The sequence below is a fragment of the Microdochium trichocladiopsis genome (genome assembly GCF_020744255.1).
Source record: "Microdochium trichocladiopsis strain MPI-CAGE-CH-0230 chromosome Unknown B0I36scaffold_6, whole genome shotgun sequence".
Taxonomy (NCBI): domain Eukaryota; kingdom Fungi; phylum Ascomycota; class Sordariomycetes; order Xylariales; family Microdochiaceae; genus Microdochium; species Microdochium trichocladiopsis.
In genome coordinates this window covers 1043507-1059398 of record NW_025763549.1, presented here as the reverse complement: position 1 = coordinate 1059398, position 15892 = coordinate 1043507, and the positions used below count along the sequence as shown (strand labels likewise).

Sequence of the window (15892 nt, the reverse complement as noted above, 5' to 3'; positions counted from 1 at the left end):
GCCGTCCTGGCGCAATCATCCGACACGCACGCACACGCATGCACACACCACACACATTCAACGACTAACTCAGTTGCTTGTTCTACCTAGAAAAAGCTCCGCGAAGCCCGGCGACGAACTGCTGGCCAACTTCCGCCAGCAGTTTCCCGAGGTGTCTTCGGGAGGTGCAACCACAGCCACCGGCGCACCCGCACTTACAACCGTTGCTGGCAATGTACCTGGGCTTGCAGCCCCCGGACAAGATCGGTAAGTTTGTCTTTTACTGTGTATTCCCATTAGCCCGGCCTTCGGGGATGCTGCCACGCACAGCTTCAGGCGATATTGTCCGCGTCGCTTTGAGGCGGTGAGGCGGTGCTAGCTTGCGTGATGTTGAGCGCCAGCTGGGTCTGCTGCAGCTTTAACTGACGCGCGCGCGGGGCATTTCGTGGTGCGCTCGCTCTGGCGATCCTGTTGCGACGATCTCGACCCGCCATGGGACAGCCTTTCTGCCAACCATCGACTTTCGCAAATTACTGACTTTGTGAGTTTATCTAGAGGTCTAAATGCCGCTCAAGATGTCTTTGACCAAGATCCGACGCCGCGCGCCTCGGCGGAGCCATGGCGGTTCACCCCGTCTCTGCTTGATCCAGACTCCTTCTCCTTCAGCGCATTCGCCAACCAGCCACCGGGCTACTACACGCCAACTCCTGGTGGAACCAACACCCTCTACCATCCTCAGGCGGGTGATTTACACACGCCGACTCTAGGATTGGGCATGGGACTGGGAACACCTCTTTCGCTTCCAACCAGTGATCGGGGCATTCACGTCTCTGGCGTGCATGGCCCGCCCATGATGGAGCTGAGCGCCCAGCAATTCCACCATCCTGGCTTACACCCGCAGCACTTCCAGCAGCCGTTCAATCCCTTTATCCACCCGGCGCAGCAGCAGCCTTCGTTCGCACCGTCGACCTTTATTCACCAAGATACTGGCTATGAGACGATGGATCAGGATGGCTCACCACTCGGCTCTGATGGCACTGAAGAGCGTATGCGACCCATGGACGCTGCCTTCCACCAGTCCCAATCTCCTCCATTACTGTCCTTCCCTCACGGTCAGTACGGCATACCCATGACACATGCTCTACCGCCGTCGGCAGAGAAGTTCCGCTTCCACTGCACGCTGAATGCGCCTACTGCGATGATCAAGCACGCCGAGGAGATCCCAATCACGTATTTGAACAAAGGCCAGGCATACTCTCTCTCTATTGTCGACACTGCGCCTACAATCCCAGTCTCGCATGGGGTGAAATACAGGACATTTGTGAGAATATCTTTCGAAGACGACCAACAGCGCCAAAAACCTGGAGTCTGTTGGAGCCTGTGGAAGGAGGGCAGAGGCACCAATGAAGCACACCAGCGCGGTGGCAAACTACAGGCCGTTGAGTACGTGGAGCAGACCCAGTCCGTAGAGGGCGACAACAAGAGGACGCGGATCGAGCTCGAGTCAGCCTCCTTCGACGGTTTCTGTGTGGTCTGGACCCCCGGCATCAACGGCATGGCGGAATGCAACATTGCTGTCCGCTTCAACTTCCTCTCGACTGATTTCAGTCACTCAAAGGGTGTCAAGGGGATTCCCGTCCGTTTATGTGCCAAAACGACCATACTGGCAGGTGATGTCTCACCAACCTCGACCGACAACGGCGCCGAGCTGTGTTACTCCAAGGTCAAGCTTTTCCGGGACCACGGCGCCGAGCGCAAGCTTGCAAACGATGTCGCGCATGTCAAGAAGAGTATCGACAAGCTGAAACAGCAGATCGCGCAGGCCGAGAGTGGCATGAAAGACTTTGGCAAACGCAAACGTGGTGGGGCGAGCTCCCACTCGAAGGGTCAAGAGCCTCAGCGGCCTGGCAAGGTACAGAAGCACAAGCGGACGTGGTCCATGTCGTCAGCCAGTTCGGCAGATGGCGGCAGTGGCCCTAACACCAGGCCATCTGTGGAGGACGACATGCACCTCAAATTGCAAGCACTGCAAGACATGTTCACCAGTACACGCCCTGTCAGCATATTGTACCTGCGTGGCGAAGAGCTTGACGATCCCGACTTGCACCCTGTCACATTGGCAGGGGAGCCTACCGACCTCACCAAGGTCGACAGCAAAGATGCTGCCGTCTGGCAAGCGAGAACCACAAGGGAACCAGGCACTGACTCGTCGGTCCTTGTCTCGCCCTCCCCCAGCTCCTTGTCGCTCCAGTCCCAACAGTCAGCCATCGGCAGCCATCCCTGGGAATCGCGGCAAGAACGGCCCACAAGAGTTGCGACCAAGACCGACGACGACGGCAATCTTAGTGGGTGGATAGAGGCACTTGGGGTGGACCCGACATACCAGCCCCCGGTCGATCGGCCACCGAAACCTGTCGCATGCTTCTATATTGCCCGACAACCCACCAGTATTGGCGAGCGGAGCTACCACCGAGCCGTCTACTTGGCGTCAAGAACCCTGCACGATTTCATACTCCGCACTGCCACGAAGTGGTCGATTGATGCGACCTCTGTCGCTCGCGCCCTCCATGTCCTAGAGGGAGGTCTCGAGATTGAGATGGACGACGATGTCATTCGGGAACTGGGCGAAGGTCAAGCCATGACCCTCGAGATACGGGAGGTCGAGATGCAAGTCGCGCAGCCCAAGCGTGAATGGGAGATGGCCGTTGATGCACCTGAAGGTGAAAAAGCCTCAACGTCTGGCGCCTACCGAACCGTCAAGGAGTACGAGTTCCGATTCACATTCTAAAACGTTCACTTTCGGCTACACACAGCAACGCATACTGATTCCTCAATTCTGGGCGAATCAATTCCTTATTCTTCTTCATCAAGCGCACACGATTTATAGGACAATTACAGCGGATCATTCTACATTATGGATCACGTCGGAGTTTTCTGCTTATGGTTTTTGGGAGAGCAATACACCAGAGATACCACGCCCAGGCTGGGGCAGCATTTGCACTTCCATTCGTCGCGGGATGTCGGAAGGCTGCGCCTGACCCATCCTGCCCCAGTTGTAAAGCACACTTAATGTTTTCCTTGAAAATGTCTATTTATGTGGGGGCAAAGCAAAGCAGGGCGATGGACGGAGACTTCTGGTTTCGGGACGGAGAAAAGGAGAGAAAGGGAAGCAATAGGAAGAGTGGGCGTCGTTTGGGAGGCGACGAAGCAGCGCGACTCGGCGCTCGCATTAGGCCTAGGCCACGATTTACACACTGAGACGTGCGCCCGGGTCTCCTGGCACACAGGCATGTCCTATACAGCCATGCAAGAAATCCACAATTCGAGAGCTTCAAATCAGACCCTCTCTGTCTCTGTCCGTCTCTCTCTCCCTCTCTCTCTCCACAAATCCATTCGTGATATTTTCCCTGTCGCTTTTCCACTTGATTAATCACGACCGGACGTGGGGCGTGTATCCCCCTGGGCACAGGCACCGACGAACTCGAATACTTTTTGGAGGAACAGAAATGTCCGATAATATGGCAATGCCTTCATATATACTATATTGTAACTAGTAATGGAATAATAATGTCTTATAAATGACACATATACGCATATCGGCACCCAACCTTCAATCCTAGGCCTGCTTGCAGGCTAAGCATCCAGATTCCGCCGCTCTGCACCACGTACGTGATATGCGCTATGGCCAGAGCTGAAGGTCGCTCTGGCGTCACCTTGCTCAGCAGCTGGGACAAGGACAAGGACCGGGTCTGGTGCAGTGACAGGACGCACGCCCAGATGATTGTTTGTGAAGGGGGACCCGCCGCGCCATACTGCGTAGTCACGACAATCTCATATCACAAAGGTGTCACGGACAAAATCTCCGCATCTGACTGGGGTGCGACTCGTGAGTCTGTCCGCGATGGGGATAGGTCAGTGCCGATAAGCGGGGGCGGCGAGTTGCGCTGTCTCTTCCCTCTGGTCAATGTCCCTACTTCAAGCCATCGACGCACTCTCTTGTGGGTTCAATTTCGAGCCCACGTCAACTAGCGCACGCTCGGGATGGAGGAGTGCAGGTCGTTCGGGGTGAGGGAGGAGGGGGTGGGCGACCTGGATGCTTGCGCAATCCTTCAAACACTGGCTCATCTTAAACCCGCCCTGCCATCCTTTGTCAGCGATCTGGAAGCACTGTCATCGCGGTAGGCATCAAATTAGCGCATTGAAGCAGAGCGACCACTCTCGGCAGAGAGTCGGGAACTTTTGAATGATTTTATTTTTTCTGGACTTGTTTCGAAATGTTTCATTCCCGCGCCCCAAAGATTCCTCCGAAGATGTGGGAGCGAGGGAGGGGAGACCTTGTCAGCCTGTGCTAGCCACTTATGCGCGGGCCGTTTATTCCGCGGACAGATGGTGCGAGCTCATTTCCCGCACCACGAAGAATATATTGTTTCTTGCAATGGCCTCACCGACCCCGGACACGGGCCCATCCGCTTCTGGGAAGAGGCGTCGCGGTGCTGGAGTAGGCGCAAATACTCGTCTCCGGTCTCTGCATGTGCTCTTGCCGCGAGGCTGTTTTACCTGGCGCCCAGCCGCTCGATGTTCGGCCTCAGTTGCCGTTCCGCGTAACTGGACCTTTTTGAGTTATGTTGGCGCGCGGCGCTAGAGAAACGGGCAGAATGTGGGAACCAGAGGGAAACAATGGGGACGTCGCTGGCGTGGCCATGGCCATGCGAGTGAGAGCCGCGGACGACCTCCAGACCCAGACGGTTGGCTTGTTGCACCAGCCAGCTCAGCCAGTCGCAACCGGGAACTGGCTCGGCGGGGTGGGTAGCTGTCAAACTCCACCAGGAATGGGTTCTCCGCGTTAACGCTGTTGTGGTCTAGCCTAGGCGCATGTGTGGCGTCGTCTGTGCTAGCCGGGTCCTATTGTGAAACGCTGGCCGGGTGGGATCGCAGCCGCTGGCGGGCCAGAGGTTGCATCCATGATCCATGGGATGGTGGCTGGTACCCGTCTCGCCAGCAGTGGCGTACCGTGAGCCACAAGCCACGTATTACTTGCGTCGTTGTCGGCCTCGCGGTATCTCTGGTGTCGCCTGGCCGGATCATCAGAGTGTAATCAGCAGGGGGACACATGCAGACATGTGCTTACTGTGAGGATGAGATGTGAATCTGGTTGTGGGGCTGGTGGTGTCGCCCACGCCTTCCAATCATGCGCGAGCCTTCAACCACAGGCGCGCCTTCCCCTGATTGCAAGAAACGACACCACGATGCCACAAGCTCAGACACGCCACCGTATCCTGATTGACGTGCTCCCCGAGGTCGCTTTGATGGCACCCATGACCGGCTCTCTCAGCAAAGATGCATCTCGACGTCCCGCCAGCAAGTCCCATGGTCAGCTCAAGATGCATAGCCATGCGTAAGTCACCGGTTTGCCCACCTTGGTATGTCGCATCACCACCTAGCACGCCTGGAGCTCGAAGAAGGAGCAACGGCTTGCGCACTCGGTCGACTTCTCCAAGACGTAGAAGTACGTCGGCTTGTCATGGTCTTCGCTGGGCAGCATTCTTGATGTACAAAGGAGGTCTTATGCTTGGCTAATCCCGTGAAACTGTGAGAATATCCCCTTTCCCAGACAGGGCATGTCATTCTGGCGAACCACTAACTTACAGAGTCATGGTACCCTCGCCAAGCACCTCCCTCAGGCAGGCTCCTTGTGGCTTACAACCGGCTTGTCATTCGGCAGCTGGCCATCAATGTCTAATCTCCCACGTCCATCGCCCGAGACCACCTTGCCGGCTCATCTCCACCATCGCAGAGTCAAGACCCATTACTTGCGCAAGGTCTAATACAGACGCTGGGCCCTGGACTTTAGGTCGGCATGCGGCCACCACCGCCAGAGCATGCCGGGCCAGATCGGTCTGATGGGGATCATACTTCGGAGTGGTCCCCCCCCCCCCCCAGTGCAGGGTATTGCAGCCAGTCGAGCCGCTTGCATACCTGGTCGTCAGACACTCAGTGGCGGGAACGAGGGTGATAGTGCCTCTAGGGTGATAAGCGAGTGGTCAGCATGAGCGACCAGGCGCCAGCTCCTGGATCCGCCGCCAGTCCACGTAACCTCCCCCTCTCTACAAGCGATCTGGCGAAATGACAGGATCATCAGCTTGTCTTTAGCCGTTAGGCTATCGTCACTAAGTTGCAGCGGCTGTCCCAAGGAGTCAGGCCTCACTTGCGTCTCGCCGGCTCCACTGGATCTGCTCAACGCACCCCAGCCGCCTCTAGACATCAGATCTCGATTGTGTCGTGCCCCACGGGTAGATCGGCTGCAAGACCTCAGCCCTTTCTCGTCACCATAAACAGCTCATATTATTTGCTTATCGATTCTACGTTCAACTGTATTCCGCACTCACCAAGCCTTGGTCAAGGGACAGCAAAGCCATTTTTATGAGCCCGAATATTGGAGTCCGATCAAAGCAGAGCGTCGTTGGCATCGTTTGAAGAGCAGTGCAAATCATGCATGGGTCCTGCTCAGAACTAGAGGTAGGCCTTAGTCCACATCATCATGCGATCATCTTCGTGGACAAGCATACATCTAGAGGCTACTGGTTTCTCAAAGAACTGGCAGGTAAGGCTCCAGCAAGAGCCTGGCAAAGACAGCATGTTCCAAACCACCAACTTCAGTCTCGCCTCAACATCATCATTGCCATCGGTGCTCAATTCTGGCGCACCCTCAGCCCAGTCTACTAATTACTCATTCATTAGCCAGCAAGCCCTGCTCCAGGCTCTGGCACCACGCACCTGTCCCTTTTCCACAACGAAGCGGACTTGGATTTCAATCCATGTGCTATCTGCATGGTTGGTCCATTCTCACACAGCCTTGTGCACATTCTTAGCGACCTTACACAAGACACAAATGACCTTTGGTGCTGCATCTTAACCCGCTTCCAGTAGATCTGTGATGATTGTTCGGGGCCACTCGATGCTAAGCCTCATATATGTGGTTGACTGAAGGACCGAAGCAAGCAAAGATAATAAATGCTCCATGCAAGCTACGCCTTGAGTGTACTTACACAGGTCGAGATGGATCCGGGCATGTGCTCTTGCTCTGCCTTTGATTGAGACCAAGATTAGTGCAGGTTGGCAAACACATCACACCATTGAAAGAAAACTATTGCGAATGCTTGACATTCTCATCCCGGAGCACATCTGCGAGGTGCAATTCTTTCGGTCTCAATTTCGGAAGGGTTGGCAGGATACTGCTGCGTGCGACAGCTGTTTCTGTCGCGGCCCGGAAGGACACTGCAAGATCACAGAGGCCTCACGCGCCACATTGACTGATCGCCACAATCCACTTCGGACACGGGAGGCTTGACCTCCGGATTTCGACTGCACTCCGTCGGCATCCGGAGCAAGTAGCGCAATGACAGCCTGGGCAGGTGAGTGCGCAGCAGCAACACAATCAAAAGGACGTGCCCAACAGGGGAGAAGACGTGCAGAAAGTGTGCCATGCATGAAACAAAACAAACCTTGTGGCGCAAGGGCAACTGCACCACAACGAGACTCGGCCTGTGCCGCGAGGTCCCCGAGGCTTCGTGTCGCCCGAGGGGACGGCATGGGACAAACCACAGGTCTGGAAGCAGCGCTGGAGCCTGACAGGAGGCCTCCATGAAGCGTGGGAGAGTTTCGCTGCGATTGAGTTGCTGGCGTGTCTGGTGCACCCATCGCCAATCAGAGTGGTGAAGGGCCTTCGTGCAGACAGCGGGAGGCGCCTTGGGGTTCTTGCAGGCATGCAGGGACTTCGGCACGGAACAAATGGGTGCTGGTGGCACCAGGGACCGCTGGTGGGTGTGGCTTGCCTCAAAGGCCTAGGCTCGCAGAAGTGAGCAAGTCGGGGCCGGGTGCCCTGCCTGTGGAGCAGCAATGAAGGAATGCCGTCAGACCGGACATGGTGGAAGCATTCGACACGCGCGACCTGGCGTGGGAAAGAGATACTTGGGCTCAGGTACTGCTTCAAGTGGACAAGTATTCTGGGGACTATTGGTGGCTGTTGAGCCACGACTGGCTGCGTTACACCCTGGGGTGTCGTGTAGAGCAGGCCATTTCTGAATGGGGTGCTGATCGACAAGCTGCTCGGCAACACCAGCCCGAACTTCAAGGTCGTTCTCGTGGCCGCCCAAAAACCAATTGGGACCCTGACGCGGAAAGAGGGCTCGCCAGATCCACAGCAGACGGAGTTGGGCCGAGCAGCGAACCTAATCGACAATAAGACTTTGTCCCTTGAGAAACGCCTGCCAGCAAACGAGGCGTCGCTTAGGCCCAGCCCTTCATTTCGCCAATGCCATGCCGCCAGCGTGGAGCGCTACCCGGTCACAACCAATGAGCGTCCACCATTGACCTCGCTGCCTTCCGTAAATGGCAGTCTGGACTTAGGAACAGCAGACCCGTGCTGCGCCCAGCTTCGCCAATGCGAGTCTCCTCTGGCTCCCGGGGGCATTGATGGCAGTGGGCTCAAGCACCGTCGCATGTCTCTCTGCTCCTTGAGCCATGCGCATGTTTCCGGGGATCATCATATCCCCAGCCGTCCCTGTGGCCTACATACAGCACGCAAAACGGCAAGCTGGCAGAGATACAATGCCCAGGAGGCCTCCAGATGACAGCAGAGCCCGTCGCCAAGACGGACTCTGCCGGACAGCCACAGGATGTTGATCGTTGCCACTCTGGCCGCACGCGGGACGCGGGTAAAGGACGGAGGTGGCTAGTGAGCTGCGCGAAGCGGTGGGCTGACGAAATACTGGCGTGTGTGGCTCACGCACCCAGAGGCTGAACTGCTGCGCTGCCACGAGGGATTGGCACGCGGTATTACTCTGTTTGGGGCGGATTCTCCGGCCTAGCCACAGCGTCGCCTTTAGGCGAGTTGGAGATTGTGGCGAAAGTGCATACGACGACTTCTGGTGTCTGCACTGTCTCCCCGTGCTAACTGTTCGTGGCGGGGGCCGCCTGTGCGCAGACTCACGTCACCGGCACCCTTTCCCCTGCATACATGCCCAGCCCACCCGTGCCGTCGACAACAATTCCCGATCGCGGACCTCGTCGCCAATGGCTCATTTTTTGGCCAAAGTCATGTCCATGACTTAGCATGTGGAGCTGCTCCGGTCGGCGCGCGGTCCATGTGCATCCAACCAGGCCTCAGGCTTGATACCCATCAACGGCCACCAGCTCGGCGCGCTAAGGACGGCTACGTGGGGACACGGCTACGGATTGGCCATGGTTTCGTCTAATCCTTTGATGAGTTGCCCTTCCTGACCCTGGCGTCGCCCACATGCACCCAGCTCGCCCGCTACACAGTTGGTTTTAGGCTCTTGCGGTTCGGGTTGAAATCACGGACTGGCCGATGAGGTTGTCTCTCGTCTTGCCGTTCTCGGGGAGCGGCATGTTTCTAACCTTTCACGCGAGGACGTTCGTCATGATCGTCAAGACTGGTGACATGGGTAGTTGTATGCACCACACCGTAATGCTGTCCCCGGCAAGCAGTCAGTGAGTCATGCTGAACCTCTCCCCTGGCATACCATACGACGTTCTGCGCGAAGATCAATCGGACCCCTAGACGAAAGAAGGACAAAGATTTTCCCACAACCATAAAAAGATACACGGCCGAGACATTCTCCTCGCCCGGCCGGACTTATGACGTCATTTTCCCGAGCCTCGAAGTTACTGTCCCCTCGGCTGAAAGTGGGGTTCCTCGCACAAAGTCGGTCCCTCTTCCACCGCTGCACCGGACGCCGGTCCTCAGCGCGGCGAGTAACTTCATGCACGTGCGGAGCCGCCGTCCCATACACAAACCAGTCCCCTATTAACCCTAAATTTATGGTGGAACGCCCAGCGCGTGCCGCCGCAAGCGCTGAGACCGTGTTGAGAGGGGGCGGCTTAAAAAACAAAACAAAGTAGAAAGAGAGTGTGTATGTATCTCTGTGTCGTCCATGTGGCCTCGCGTGGACTGGCACGCACGTGCTCTGCAAGGCTTGCCCGCCTGGGTGTCCCCCTCCCACCACCCTTTCTGCGCGCCGTCGTCTTGGCGGTGTCTGGCTAGCAGATGTACCCGTGCATGGCTGAGACCAGTATGCAGAGTGTGTGTGTGTGGCTGGTAACCCTACTCGACTGCGTGTGCCTCTTATCCGCCGCCTTCCTTCGTGTGACAGCCCCCTTTTACCCTCAGGGTTAGGATTGGCAGCCTCCCATCATAATGTGCTTCTGGCCACGTCAAAATTGCGCCAGCACAGAGTTTTGGGGGGTTTAGCGGCTCTCTAGAAAGAGGGAGGAGTTCCAAGACCAATGAGCGGCGGTTTTAATTCTGCTGCCTAGAGGGAAACAACGCCGTGTGTGCGCGTGTATGGTGCAGACCATCGTGTACTGGTGATACACTTGCTATACCACGAGACTCCAGGCGCGGGTGAGGCTAACGCGGGATGCGTTGCTTCGCCTAACCAACGACTGCACCGTCACCGCCGCCGTCGTCCTCGTCCGCCCGCAAGAGTAGTTTGTTAGTCAATGGCCACGTCGTCGCTGTCGTAATAGTTATCGCCACGCTGATGTGGAGGGTTTCGTGGCAATCTCATTTCGGGAGACGTCGACCTGTTCTACAAGTCTGGCGCATTAGTGAGTCGTAAAACGGGCAGTCTTGGTAGGCGCAAGCCATGTCTTATCTTTCGAACAGGAGGTACGGGATTGTGAGACACCACTTTGAAGGGGTCGTCTTGGAAGGGGAGTTGCAGTGGCTGTTGAAATGTGTTTTACAGTTTCCACGACGGCTTGACCAAGAGACTTTTGAACTTCTGTCAGGAACGTCTCGTCGTTCATGGCGGTGAATATGGGAGACCCGTTCACTATTGGTGATGTGTAATCCAGGGGGATGGAGATCAAGAAGCCGGACAGCCAAGTGAACAACGCGTTGAGATGGTCTTGCATTGTCGTGCCATGTCACCTGTTCCCAAATTCCAATCAGCAAGGCGACCGCAGACGAATCAAGCATGGCGACATCTGGGAACCACCGTTCAGAGAACCGTAGAACCCGGGCCATCGAGAACTGGCTATCGTGTTATTTGATGTCCCTCTATTCGTTCTCGTGCTTGTCCACACGTTCCAGTCCCAAAAGGAGACATGAACAAGTCAACACAACATGCCCGGGTTCTTGTGAGACGAGTTTCTGTATCAAGTGCTAGCATTCGGTATACCTGCTGCTCTTTCCACCCTTGAATTGGACGATCACTATCCCAAGTGCAGGTAGAGAAACCCGAGAATGAAAACTACAGTGAGAGAGCGCCTCCGGGAGACACACCGTGGTTTTTCATGCTATATGTAATGATAACATCATCACAAGACAACATTGAAGAGATTGAGGATTGTCTCAAGGGGGACTGGCAAAGCGAAATCAAGGTGTCAACACGTTGGCTCTATATATCGAATGCTGGGACACGAGTAAGGCCAGGCATCGCGAAACCTGCCTTCAATGTCGGCCGGGACCTCCAGCGATGTAACTTGCAGCGCAAATCTCGCAGTAGGACCCCGGCGTGGGTGAATATGGCGTTGGAACAGTGGATTCGGTTTCTGTCGCAGTGCGCATTTACACATATATGGACGAGCTCTGATTGCGTCCTATGTATCACACTATGGAATCACGGACGTGGAATGTGATCCGATTTTGTGTCAAGGCCAGGGCGTCGGTGCTCACGAATCCGGCAAAACAAAAGATGCCAACTAAGAAAGGGTCTTCGCCAAGTCTTCGGCTTTGTTGGCTGTAGGCAGGATCGTGATAAGGCTGTCCTGCCATTGAGGATAGAAGACTTCCAGGTATGTCTCACCTGCTTGTTATGGAGGAGCACAATGCGAGGATGAGATGATGAAACAGAGTCTGCATACGTACTGTGACGTCTAGGTTCGTCACAGCCGCAACAAAAAGGGTTCTTGTTACCGAACGAGAGCAGGCAAGGCCAGGAGAAGTATGACAGCAGCATGTCTCTCATTTGTCTTGACCGAAGCTATGATAAAGTAACAGAGGCCGGTAGAGGGTCTCGGTCCGGCTTTCTTTTGTCGTTGTTTTCGCGCCACTTGCATTATTGATGTCCCCATCTAGTGTCCTTAGCACTAGACATGCCTGCACAGGCTAAGTTAGACAACAAGTGAACGAGACTTCACTCTCGATGGCCAGGTTCTTCAACCTCTCATATCTCCTCCGTTGCGGTCCGAATTCAGTCTATCAAGTCAGATTGCCCATTAAGAACCCGTCGCTCTCAACCAATCAACGTTCGGCGTCGTGGCCCAATGGTAAGGCGTCTGACTACGACTTTGTCCAGGCGGGTTCGCTTTGGGATTTCGGGAATCAGGAGATTGAGGGTTCGAGACCCTCCGATGTCAGATACGGTTAGGTCATCGTGGATGGCTTGTACTTTTTGTCCCTTGCTGGTGCTTGGTAACTCGATATCCTCGGACCTCACGTTGGGAGGGAACGGACAAGTTATAATGGTCCTCTGTGTGGGTTTCACGATACACTAAGATAGATTGTTGGGAAGTCTTGTAAGGGTTCTTGGTGCTTGGTATCAGCTCAAATAAATTTACTTGGAAATCCTTTTGGGATCCCGGCGGACTTGGAAACCGGATGTTCTTGCAAGCGTCTGGGAATGGATATACCGCGGGATTTTTCACGGGATCTTCCCTGGATGAATGTATCACGGCACGACTCGAATCCATTGGTCCTACGCCGGGACTTGCCTGATAGTCCCGCCCTCCACTTAATACTTGAGAACCCGCATACCTACCTAGCATCCCATATCCCCCCAGCCGGGGTCTGTAAATGGCAACCGTAGGGAGCGGCTTGCTGAGGCATTACCTCGAGCAGTTTCGAGCAGCTCATTCATGGACGATACAACTCTGGACCCGTGATATACCCATACACATAGGCAAAGACACGCATGAGAAAATGGCCAAGAAAGCGGTCCACGTGAAAACGAGCGGACCCCGACAAAAATCGACCGCGGCTTGTTCAAGCTCGATGTGACTCTGACGGATTTGTCACGATTGGCGGTGAATCACGCAGTTGGATGAGTCAAAGGTCCTTGATTCGAAGACGTGACCCATGTGTCGTGGAGAATTCGAGACTTAACTTCTCGATATCCGCTGGCTGAGCCCAGGAGCTCAGCTACGTCCTCGCTCGAGGAGCAACCAACCCCTAAGATCCCTATGCCACCCCAAGGGTACTTGCAAGCATTCCACGACCAGCACGACGAACACGCATTCTAGTTTTGCCCACACTCAGCTGCTTACGCAGTTGTGTTGCAAGCCTCCTCCCAGCTGCCTGCCTCGACCTGATAGAAGTTAAGGGTCACATTGGCAGGGCAGGAGATTACTGGTCCACTCAGCAGTACACTCTAGGTCTCGCCTCGACGACATACACAATTCACTCACTCTTCATTGTAAGAGGAGCATGAAATCTAGAGAAAGGCGTTTTCTTTTTCTCATGCTTTTATGAAAACAAATCGTCGATGGGAGCCGATTTATCATTAAAACTGTATCCCGGACGGGCGTCTGACTGCCAGAGATCCAGGTCTAAGCCTTACGCTCGACAGCAATCGTGTCCGACTGCTTCACTGTCGTATCCGGCGGCACGCCATCCGCCCCGGAGATGCCCCTCTCAACGTCTTTGACCGACGCGACCGTCTTCTCAATACCGCCTCCATCAGGACTAGCCGGAAGCGTCGCAATGCCGGTCTTCTCGTCCGACCCCTCTGCTGCAACCTGCGCTGCAATCTGCCTCCGTGCTGCGCTTCGCTGTGCGCGGGCCACCCTGCGCTCATTCTTCTCCGCATCCTCGCGCAGCAACTTGATCGCGGGAGACCTGGCGCGGATGCGATCGCCGTACTTGTAGAAGATAATCGGGATCGGGATCATGCACACCTCGAGCAGGCCGAGCAGGGTGCCCGCCCACTGAGGCGTGAGGGCAGCGTACATGGAGGGTCCTGCGAGGGGAAGGGTACCGCCAAAGAAGCTGCGCATGACGGCGTTGCCAGCAAGCGCGGAGGCGGCGTAGATTCCATAGGACCCGGCGAGGTAGTTGGCGCCGTAGATGAAACTGATGCCGTTGCCCATGCCGAACGGGACGCCGGCGGCGATGGGGATCGCCCAATGGATGGTGGCCGGCAGGCACGTCCAGCTGAAGACGAGCTGGCCCACAGCGGTCGAGACGGCGCCGATAATCATGACGCGTGCGGTCGCCTCGGGCGGAACCTTGCCTGTCTCAGGGTCCTTGGGGTGTGCGTTGATGATTTTGCGCCACAATGGCTCGGAGCAAATGCAGATCATGGTGCCAATGCCAATGCCCAAGAAGGATAGACCAGAGATGCCTGGGCCCCAGCCTCGGTTTTGCGTGAAGACGATTGGGTACGCCACGAAACAAAGATAGAGAATGCCATAGGTGAGTGAAATCCTAACGAGAGCGTCAGTTCGGAAAGCACATTGTTGGTGAACCGCTCATGTGTCACGTACCAGATGTTGAAGAACCACAGGATGGGCTCTGTAAAGGCGAGGATGAAAGGACGCAAGAGATTGATCTTGATGAGCTCAATTGGTGCGACCTTCTCATCGTAACGGCACCACCATCGATCATCGTCCTGCTCCTTGCGCATGCGCGCGGCCTTTTTCTGCAGGAGTGTAGGCGCATAAGTCTCCTTGGTGAGAACCATGCAGAGAGTGCCAACGGCTCCGAAAATGAGCGTCAACCAGTTCTCCCATCTCCATCCGAGATTCTGGTACACGAAGCCGCCAATAAGGGGACCAGTAGCCGGACCTGCAAGCCGAAAGCCAGTGTCAGAAAGTGGACGGTTGTGTTGACAAGCGAGTCGGAGGCATCCTCACCATTCATGGGCGCAATAGACCACAAAGACATGACCAGAGCGCGGTACTCCTCTGTAGAAATATCCACCACGGTTCCCGCACTATTGGAGACCATCACAGAGCCAAATACAGCACTGCAGCCCGGTTAGTGAATGAGTCACCTGGCAAGAGAAGAGCTCATACACACCAGAAGAAGCGAACTACGATGATCTCGGTCAATGAAGTCGCGAGACAGCATGGGATGACGAGGAGCGTGAAACATGCCATGCAAATGATGTACACTGGGCGGCGACCATACAGCTCACTTGCAGGTGCCACAAGCAGGCTGCCGGCTGCTAATCCGAGAAGGTAAGTGGTCACTCCCAAGGTCACGACGGTAGGACTCGCAGCGCCAAACTCGTCCATGAGGCCAGGGATGGCTGCTGTGTAAGCCGTACTATAGAACACCACTACCCAGGTGGTGAAGCTGATGGATATGACGACCCACGTGCGATACCATAAAGACCACTGCTTGGGATTGTAGTTGTCGTCATCTTCAAAGACGACCTCAAAGTCCGGCGGTCGAGATGCGCTGCTGCCGATGCTGGTGGTTGTCCGAATATGAGTGATCTCCTGGAAGGCCTCGGCACCCCGAGAAGGGACATGATCGAGGTCGGTCAAGTCATCTCGGTAGTCGTCGGACTCGGAAGCCGTTGTAGAGTGGCGCCGCTCTGGCGAGCCGGCAGGGTCGATTCTGTCCATGTCCTGCCTCTGGATCGCACTTTTAAGCGAGGCCTTCTCGTCTCGAGTGGAATCTGTGTCATGCTGAGAGGGACTGCGCATGAGCGTGTCCACTACTGAGGACCCAGCAACGCGGTCCTGTTTTTCTGGGTCTTTAACCTCGGCCATCTTGTCGCATGCAAGCCGACGGCAGAGGTCCTTGAGCTAGTGAAGCTTGGCTGTATGAACAACCGGTCAAGCGCCAGGGTGGTCTGCCAAGGTCCGCAGCAAAGGCCCGACTGGTGCTTGGTGATTGTCTGGCAGAGGTTGCTGCAAGGAAAGGGACCACCACGATTTG

At 55.6% G+C, this 15892-nt stretch overlaps 3 protein-coding genes and 1 non-coding gene across 4 annotated transcripts; 3 read left to right on the top strand and 1 right to left on the bottom strand.

Annotated features, from left to right (window-relative positions):
• Positions 1 to 212: 212 nt before the first annotated feature.
• B0I36DRAFT_374742 (CP2 transcription factor) lies at positions 213 to 2767 on the top strand (the record flags this gene model as incomplete). Its single annotated transcript, XM_046160306.1, has 2 exons — positions 213 to 246; positions 555 to 2767. The coding sequence occupies 2 exons, from the start codon at positions 213 to 215 to the stop codon at positions 2765 to 2767; spliced, it is 2247 nt and encodes a 748-aa protein (XP_046011407.1).
• A 153-nt stretch (positions 2768 to 2920) lies between these two features.
• B0I36DRAFT_128485 (uncharacterized protein) lies at positions 2921 to 3535 on the top strand. The gene has a single exon (XM_046148162.1). The coding sequence runs from the start codon at positions 3074 to 3076 to the stop codon at positions 3407 to 3409; it is 336 nt and encodes a 111-aa protein (XP_046011406.1). The 5' UTR covers positions 2921 to 3073; the 3' UTR covers positions 3410 to 3535.
• Positions 3536 to 12256: 8721 nt separating this feature from the next.
• Positions 12257 to 12363, top strand: B0I36DRAFT_t105. The gene has a single exon. It is a non-coding gene; the product is annotated as a tRNA-Arg (tRNA).
• Positions 12364 to 13551: 1188 nt separating this feature from the next.
• Positions 13552 to 15576, bottom strand: B0I36DRAFT_245233 (major facilitator superfamily domain-containing protein; the record flags this gene model as incomplete). The annotated part of the gene is made up of 4 exons (XM_046150142.1): positions 13552 to 14428; positions 14488 to 14788; positions 14857 to 14969; positions 15023 to 15576. 4 exons carry the CDS (start codon positions 15574 to 15576, stop codon positions 13552 to 13554), a joined length of 1845 nt encoding a protein of 614 aa, XP_046011405.1.
• Positions 15577 to 15892: the final 316 nt, after the last annotated feature.

Excerpts from the sequence above, each read along its gene's own strand:
- B0I36DRAFT_128485 (XM_046148162.1), top strand. The coding sequence starts at position 3,074 with ATGTGGGGGCAAAGCAAAGCAGGGCGATGGACGGAGACTTCTGGTTTC.